General features: G+C 49.9%; 1 protein-coding gene across 1 annotated transcript in view; it reads left to right on the top strand.

The window, feature by feature from the left end:
* The first annotated feature begins 481 nt into the window (after positions 1-481).
* The window catches only part of ZNF618 (zinc finger protein 618), a 123,669-nt gene continuing 115,535 nt past the window's right edge, over positions 482-8,615 (top strand). The window contains exon 1 of the mRNA XM_010835192.1: positions 482-552. Within this exon, the coding sequence (XP_010833494.1) occupies positions 482-552 (71 nt within the window). The remainder of the gene's footprint in view (positions 553-8,615) is intronic.

The raw sequence follows: 8,615 nt of genomic DNA, 5'->3' as shown, positions 1-8,615 counted from the left end.
TGCACCCGACTGACTCAGGAGAGCTGGAGGGGTGCAGGCAGTGTTGGATACAGAGGGGCTCGCCATGGATGAGAGAGGGAAGGGCATTCTGGACAGTGGTCACTGCACAAACGGAGCATCCCAAGCAAGTGCAGTGAGAGGTAAAGCGTGTCTGCACGGTGCAGCCTCGTGTGCAGTAAGGCCAGGATCCCCTGTGTTCCGTCTAAGAGGAGCCATTGCCACTTAGCTGTACCTGCCTGTGGCCAAGTCAGACCATAGGCCCAGGGTGGCCAGAGCTTCGGATTTTTTTTTTCTTTAAAGAGAAGCTCTAGATCTAGAATTTTATGTAACATTTCCTAAATTTCTAATTATAGCACCTCATTGAAAAATTTTAAAATAATGTAAACCGCCCCCCCCAAAACCCATTCCAGTCCACCACCAGCTAGTGAAACCTGTTGTGGGAGGTTGAGAGAAACAAGGATGAAGAGGGACTTGGCCCGCCATGACCTGTGCCCTGTCCATTGCCAACGTCAGGAAAGAGGGCTTGACCTTGAATTTTGAAACGGAGGCCAGGTGACTCTGAAGAGACCTGACCTTCCCCGACCTTATTTACTTTGACTCAGGGAATGGGAGTCAGAAGTTTTGGGCTTTTAGGTTTTCTCTTTATTACTACCCTCCCCCCCCTTTTTTCCTTTGCTGAAACTGCGTGGGGAATGTGATGGTGACAGGTGAAGCTGGTTTGCCTCTTAGAACTTCTAAGCCCCGCTTGCCGCACGCTCCCGCCCTGCGCGGTTCTGGCCCCATGTGGAATTTCTTCCCTTCCCACCCTTTTGTTCTGTTTTGTGGGGTAATAGAGAGAGGGCCGGGTAAGTACACTCTTGAGCCTCAGCTAGCCACAGTAGCCACGCATGCTCATCTTCCCCCTGAAGTAGATGGATAAAGATTTTGTTTAAAATTCTTGTTCTTAAATTCATAACACAGAGGTGTCCAGTCGAAATATAACGTAAGCCACATATGTAATTTAAATTTTCTAGTATCCACAACAGAGGGGAAAATGACAGTTGAAATTAATGTCAGTAACATAATTTATTTAGCCCTGTACCTCCAAAATGTTATCGCTTCAACATGTAACCAATATAAAAATTCTTTTAAGCTACTATATTATTATATTTTTAATTTTGTACAAAGTCCTTGAAGTGTTTTCCACAGATAGCCCATCTCACTTTGGATTCATTACAGTGTTTCAAATGTGAAGTCACGTGTGGCTAGTGGCCGTCATGTTGGACAAGTGTGGCTGTTACGGGGGCACATCCACAGACACAAAGGAATAGACAGACCGAGGACTTCCCTGGCAGTCCAGTGGTTAAGACTTCTCCTTGCAATGCAGGCGGTGCAGGTTTGATCCCTGGTCTGGAGGGCTAAGATCCCACATGCCTTCTGGCCAAAAAACCGAAACATAATACAAAAGCAATATTGTAACAAATTCAATAAAGACTTTTAAAATGGCCCCCCTAATAGTCTTTAAAAATATATATATACAAGTCAGCTGTGAACTAACTTCCCGGGTGATCCACGGGTTAAGAATCTGCCTGCCAGTGCAGGGGACATGGGTTCGATCCCTGGTCTGGGAAGATGTCAAATGCCTTGGGGCAGCTAAGCCTGTAGGCCACAACTACTGAAGCTGGAGCTTCAGAGCCCAAGAACCACAACTAGAGAAAGCTCGCATGCAGCACCGAAGACTCAGCACAGCCATAAATAAATAAATAATAGTTTTAACAAAAGGGCACGTATAGTGATGTTTTCCCCTGCGTGGGTTGCTCTCCCCTCCCCTCAGGATGGAATTCTGTGGGCTCTGTCCTCCCTGCGGCTCCGTCTGTCACTCTCCCTCCCTCTGTCTGACCAGACGGGCCTTCTCTTCTTCAACATGCCAGGCGCCTCCCAGCCTCTGAGCCCTCACATGGGCTGTTCCCGGTACCTGAGTTGTGCCTCCCCCGTTTTCACTCCCGCCTTGGCCTTGCTGCATCTAACCAGTCTCCAGGTTAAATGTCCATTTTTAGGGAGGTCTTTCTTCCTTGATCCTCCTGCCCCAAACTCCAGGCTAGATTATGTTTCCCTGTTTATTGCTGTCAGGAGGGGAGGCTAGAAGTCTGTCTCTTCTCGGCGCCCAGCACAATCATAATTATCCAGTTATCAGTGAGATAATCATTGAACATCCCTCTGCCCCATTAGGCCGTGTACCCCAAGAATGCAAGGGCCGTGAGTGCTTTGTTTGCTTGTTTCATGCACAGCAGCTCCTGTGGTGGCTGCAGGAAATAGATTATTAGAAAATATAAATGATGCAAGGCTGAGATTCAGTCTTGTAGAGGAACCAGGGGCCACGGACCCCAGAGGGCACAGACCCATAGCAGTGAGGCGGTGGGCGGGGTGGGGGGCGTCCACCCCTGTGGTCAATGCTGATCTGCTTTCTCAGCGGCAGAACCCACCACTCCCTGTCCTCCTCTTGACTGGCTTTCAGTTGCCTGTAAATTATATTTTTGGTGGCTGTTAATAAAAATATAGGGCTGGGGGAAAAAAAAAAGACTTCTCCTAATAGAATTTTATTAAATGGCACTAGTTTAAAAATGTCTCGTAAAAAGTTAATTAATTTGGGATTTGGGGATGAAAGGCGTGATATAAATGTCAGTTATTATTATTACAATTTCAGCCTCACGCTTATGCTCTTGATCCAGCCCCTGATCTGGAGTTTCTCCTACACCCAGGGACTGGCAGCTCTGCTGAAATGCCAGAGGCAAATTTGAGCTTTGGGGCTCCATCAGGGACAGAGGGACTTAGCCAAGTGAGGTCGTCCTGCCTTTTCATAGAGGATAATGCCAGGCCTTGAGAGCTGGCGCCAAGTCAGGGCCGGGCGTGCTTCAGAGTGGAATGGTCTTGGTGCTCCAGGGAGCTCCTGGCCATCGAAGCAGCCAGGAGCATCAAGGTCACATGTTTAGCCCCATCCTGGTCACAGAATCCTGTTGAGCTGTCAGACCTCTGAGAGATTAGAGCCCACTCTCACTTGACAGAAGGGGAAACTGAGTTTGAAGAGGAGTGGAGGCTTACCTAACCTGTGATCACATAGCAGGTTAATTAAATTTGTAGAGAAAAAGGCAGTGAAAGCAATTAGTGAAGTGGGGAAAACCTTCCAGAAAAAAAAAGAATTCAGGCAATTTGTCGGTGACGGGGCTAGAAACTGTTTGCCAAGGAAACAAGGAGTCCTGGGACTTCCTGTGAGTTCAGAGAGACAGACAGCCTCTCGCTCCTTCAAGACACACACCCTCCCCCATCATTCCCCTGACTGCAGACATAGTTCCTAGAGGGAAGAGCTCCAGACCTGACCCCGTGTGTAATTACTTCCGCGAGGTGGGGGGCAAGCTGGGATGTTAATCACCATCACAGACCCTTACATTTCTCTACTGACTGTGGGCCAAGCACTGAGGATCTGTGTGCTTCTATCTCCTGTTCTCTGCAGCAGGGTGGGAAAACAGCCCTTGCAGGGGTGTGATGGGGAGCAGGTGGGTGGCAGAGTGTGTGTAAATGGCAGCTTGCAAGCTGGGGGTCTCATGCTCTTAGACTCACTTGTGCTTACAGAGCTGAAGGGGAGACACGGGTGGCTGGTTGGTTATCCAAGGGAACCTTCCCAGATGTCTGTCCCTGAGGCAGGATTCCCAGCCAGGGTGGTCCGTCTCATTTCCAGTGATGGACTTCACCCGATTCTTCCCTGCAGCCCATCGTTCTGTTCTGCATGGCTCTGGGAGGGCCTGCCTTCTCCTGTCTGTGATTCTCTAATCCTTATTCTGTTTTCAGGATTAATCTCTTCTCTCCCAAGTGGACCCATTGTTGGTACACCCCACCCTTCCCTCAAACTGTGTAGGTTGAGTGTCTGATTAAGAGGAGGGGCTCAGAGAAGGTTTGTAGAATGAAGGAGAGAAGCAAGCTCGTGCCCACCTGGGTCTCTTGACGGTCTGTCCTGGGGCCTTTTAGTGAATCCTTATCCATCAGTGGGTTGGGATCTTCCAGGGTATTTGGGAATCCAGTAGAGCTGGATTTGAACCTGGGCTTATTCATGTAAAGAAGATACTTAAATCTTAGTAGTTCTGTTTCCTCATCCGGACAGTTGAGTTGTAGAATACCTACCCTGCAGCATTACTGTAAGGATTAAAAGAGGTGATGCGTGTAAAGTACTTAGTACACGCACAGTGAACACTCTGGTACCAGGGATTACCCTACACTCAGGGTGCATATGTCGGAGTTGGACCGTAAGAAAGGCTGAGTGCCGAAGAATTGATGTTTTCGGATTGTGGTGCTGGAGGGGACTCCTGAAAGTCGCTTGGACAGCAAGATCAAACCAGTCAGTCGTAAAGAAAATCAACCCTGAATAATCACTGGAAGGACTTGATGCTAAAGCTGAAGCGCCAGTACTTTGGTCACCTGATGAGAAGAGCTGCTTCATTGGGAAAGACCCGGATGCTAGGAAAGATTGAGGGCAAGCAGAGAAGGAGGCGACACAGGCTGAGATGGTTGGATGGCATCACAAACTCAATGGACATGAGTTTGAGCTAACTCCAGGGATGGTGAAGGACAGGGAAGCCTGGTGTGCTGTAGGTCGTTCATGGGGTTGAAAAGAGTGGGGCGCAACTTAGCGATTGAACACCACCACCACAACACTGATGCAATTTCCAGGAGACAGCATCCTGGCCCTCCTTCATAGCAAGTTCTTTAGGTGTCCGTTAAGTCCCACACAAGGCTAGACATATAGACTTCTAGAACCTTCCAATTCCTATGGCCACATGCTTCCTCTGATTATTAAGTGATTGTTCAATGGAACTGAACTGAATGAAGTTTTGGCCTGTGTTACAAAGCTCAGGGTCACATTCCTGGTTTGGGACCAGGCCTGCCACGTCTCCCTGACTGCTCTCTGCAGCTGGAACCAGCCCTGATGTGGGTGCTTTTGAGCAGGTACAAGTGAAAAGAGCCAGCAGTTGTCTCCACTCGAAAACAAGTGCCATGGCTCTATTTTTGTTTTAGAAGTAAAATTTTTATTCCTCCTCCTGCCCCATCCCCCCCCCAAAAAAGAAAAAGCGACACAGCTGCCTCGGACATTTAAAAGGCCTTAAAACTGGAACCCTGGAGCAATGTGGGGGGAAAGGGTGAGTCCAGGGTGTCCCCTTAGCCAGCATCTTGTTGCCCTTGGCGAAGAGCATCCGGTTAGCTGTTTGTCTTCCCATTGGTCATTGGCAGAGCCGGGCAGGTTGCATGGAAGGAGATGCTGTGGCTCTCTCCAGGCAGTGCAGTCTTCCCCGCCTCTCATCTTTATTGGATTTCAGTGAATCTCTCTGCCCTGGGTCATATGTGCAGTGCAGCCCCATAAGTGGTGCGGTGGAATTTCTGCTCCCTTTGTATGGAGGGCCTCAAGTGCACTCTAGCTCCATTGTCAACCCAAATGTGGAAAATGCAGAAAATTCAGAACTCACTTCTCTCAGGCATCCCTGAGGTTTAGAATATGACCGTTCTTGTCTTGTAGGCACAAGCTAGTCAGGAGGTGGGGTGGGGGAGGAAGGCAGGTGGTGGAATGGCAAGCAGTCTTTGCCTGCAGACCCAAAGCCTCACACTTTTCTGTGGAATGTTTCAGGGCTCTAAAGAGGTTTGCCCCCTGGACCTCACAGCTTTGCAGTCGTCAGACTCAGAGGAGGATCTGAGAATGTATGTGGCTTTGGGAATTGGAGGGTTCTGGAAAGAATCTAAGCCCTCTCCATGTTCGATCACCCGCTGGTTCGATCCCTGGGTTGGGAAGAGCCCCTGGAGAAGGAACTGGCAACCAACTCCAGTATTCTTGCCTGGGAAATCCCCTGGACAGAGGAGTGTGGTGGGCTACAATCCATGGGGTTGCAAAAGAGTCAGACATGACTTAGCAACTAAGCAACAATGACAAGAAGCCCTCTCCTCCGAATGTGAAGCTGACATGTTTACAGACAAAAACTTACTTGATTAAAAGGATGTGTCATTTCATCAGCTCTGGTTGATGCTTAAGTAGGTTGATCCACCTACTTTGAAGTGTCTACTCTGTGCCAGGCATTGTGCTGGGAGCCAGCTGTGCTGAGGTGAGCATATGGGAACCCCTGGCATCATGGCAATGCCAGGTGTAACGATTCAGAAGGCAGTGCCCTCCGCAGATGAGGTGTGTATACAGACTCAGATACGTGTGGTGGCGTTATCACTACACTTACTGGCTTGGGTTGGAAAGTGTGCTGGAGGTAGGAGTGGTTTTGGTGTGTGTGCTCAGACTTCCCTGGTGGCTCAGACCTTAAAGAATCTGCCTACAATGCAGGGGACCCAGGTTCGATCCCTGGGTTGTGAAGATCTCCTGGAGAAGGAAAAGGGAAATGGTAACCTTCTCCAGTATTCTTGCCTGGAGAATCCCATGGACAGAGGAGCCTAGTGGCCTACAGCCCATGGGGTCTTCTGTCTCTGGGGTCACACACAGTTGGACACGACTGAGCGGCTAACACTTTCACTTTCTTTTCAGTGGTGTGCGACTGTAGCATACCAGACTTCTCTCTGTCCATGGAATTTTCCAGGTAAGAATACCTGAGTGGGTTGCCATTTTCTACTCCAGGGGATCTTTCTGACCCAGGGATTGAACCCACATTTCCTGTGTCTCCTGCAGTGGCAGGTGGATTCTTTAACTACGCCACCTGGGAAGCCCATGGAGTGGTTTGTAGAGTCCCTCAAAGGCATTTGGTTCTTCCTCCAGGTTGATTCCTCTGCATCCTCACCACAAGGTCATCCAACTTGAATGCCTCTGTTGTCAGGGTGGTCACTACCTTTCAGCTGTCCTCTTTGCCTGAAGGATAATGTTCTTCTTCATCCTGAGCTTAGCGCTGCCTACCTCTGACTTCTGTTCCCAGGGCCACAAAACCGTGTGCTTTCTCTGCACGGGACCACCCTCCCATAGTGGAGGCAGGTCTCTGGCCCCACACAGCCCTGCTCAATCAGCTGTCACCACACTGGCCTCCACTGGGGAGAGCACTGCCCGCCAACGTGTAAGTGTGTCACTGCCAATAATAGTGCAAAGGCTCCAAATCCGAGGGCCTTTCTAGGATCGTTTCCTGATTAATTAGGTCAGCGTCTCCAAAATCAATTTCCAGTGAAGTCGCGCCGCCCGGTAGCGCCGTTCCCTGCCCAGCCGGGCGAGTGAGTTGGCGCGGGAGGCAATTCCCCGGTCTCTGGTGCAGTTCAGGCCTCGTCTCTACCTGGGAAGAAAGTCACATTGCACGTCTCTTCTGTGATTATCCTGACTTTTTATTTTATCTGCCCTCCCTCCTCAAATCTTCCATTAAACCCCCGTAGATCCTGCTTCAAACAGGCAATTAGACTAACAACGTAATTATATCCCTCAATGCTAATTGTAACTGGTTTAGGGGAAAAACAAAGAGAAAGAGGCTTCAAAAATCTCTGGAAACTGAAAGCGGCTGTTACCATTTCCAGGTATTTCTTGTCCCCGTGTGTTTCCTCGGGAGCCTGGCTACCGGCCGGCAGCAGTCTGTGTCCAGAAGCTCTGCGTTTGGTCCCCAGCACCCTTAGGACGACTCTGGCCTGTCCCCTCTCCCCTCCGCACGTGCTCGTGGTATCTTCTTCGTGTCCTCCTGTACTTCCCTGTGCCTCTCTGCTCCTCTGGCTCTCGTTTCTTTGACTCTCTATCTCAACCCTTTTTACACTTTTAGAGCCACTGAGAAAAGGATGAACAAGCAAGGAGTGGATGTTTTGGGGAAAATGACATTTCTTCTTGCCAACACTCCATCATCCCCAATATCTGTAGGCTGCTGGTTTGTGTGATCTTGCTTGGGGAGGCTGGACGGAGCCAGACCTGGTTCAGGGTTTGAGCCTGTCATGTGACAAGGATGCTGTAGAGAGATCTCCTGCCACCCTGCCCATCCATCCTCAGCATTTTCCAGGTCTCTTCTCCTGGCCAGGAACTCTATGTGCTCAGAGGTGAACAAGCGTAGGGGGCCACCCATGGCCTGGGGAAGAAGGCAGGCTGGTAGGTAGTGGAGCAGTGGGGCCATTGAGAAGAATGTACATCAGAGGGGATCCAGCCCTGCCTAGGGTGGCTTGGGGCAGGGATGGGAGGTGGAGGAGGGCAGGGTGGGGATGCTGAGAAGTTTCTAGATGGAGGTGATGTCTAGGATGCGACTTGAAGGATGAGGAGGAGAGTTAGCCAGACAGTGAGTGTGGGGAGCAGATGCAGGAAGCCTGGTGTGGCTGGAACATGAGGTGTAAGGGTTGTGGTAATGGGAGCTGTAAAGGAGCGTGGTGTTTGCCTTGCAGGAGAAGGGGAGCCTGTGAAGGGTTTAAAGGGGGGGTCGTATTTGGATCTTACAAAGACCATGCAGGCTGTCGGTGGAGGCTGTTGGATTGGAGGGCCGTGAATGGTGGCTGGAGGCCCATTAGAGGCTTTTGAAGAAAGTCTGGTGATTTTTTTTGAGTGCTGACTGCCCAAGTATCTGCCCGCCTTGATGTTGATCCACTAGCTGTGTTGTGTGACTTTGAGATGGTCACTTCACTTCTCTGAACCTTCTTCTTGCGAGATTAAAATGAGG

The sequence above is a fragment of the Bison bison genome, unplaced genomic scaffold, assembly GCF_000754665.1.
Source record: "Bison bison bison isolate TAMUID 2011002044 unplaced genomic scaffold, Bison_UMD1.0 scf7180017864039, whole genome shotgun sequence".
NCBI lineage: Eukaryota > Metazoa > Chordata > Mammalia > Artiodactyla > Bovidae > Bison > Bison bison.
This window is presented reverse-complemented; position numbering and strand designations above follow the sequence as displayed.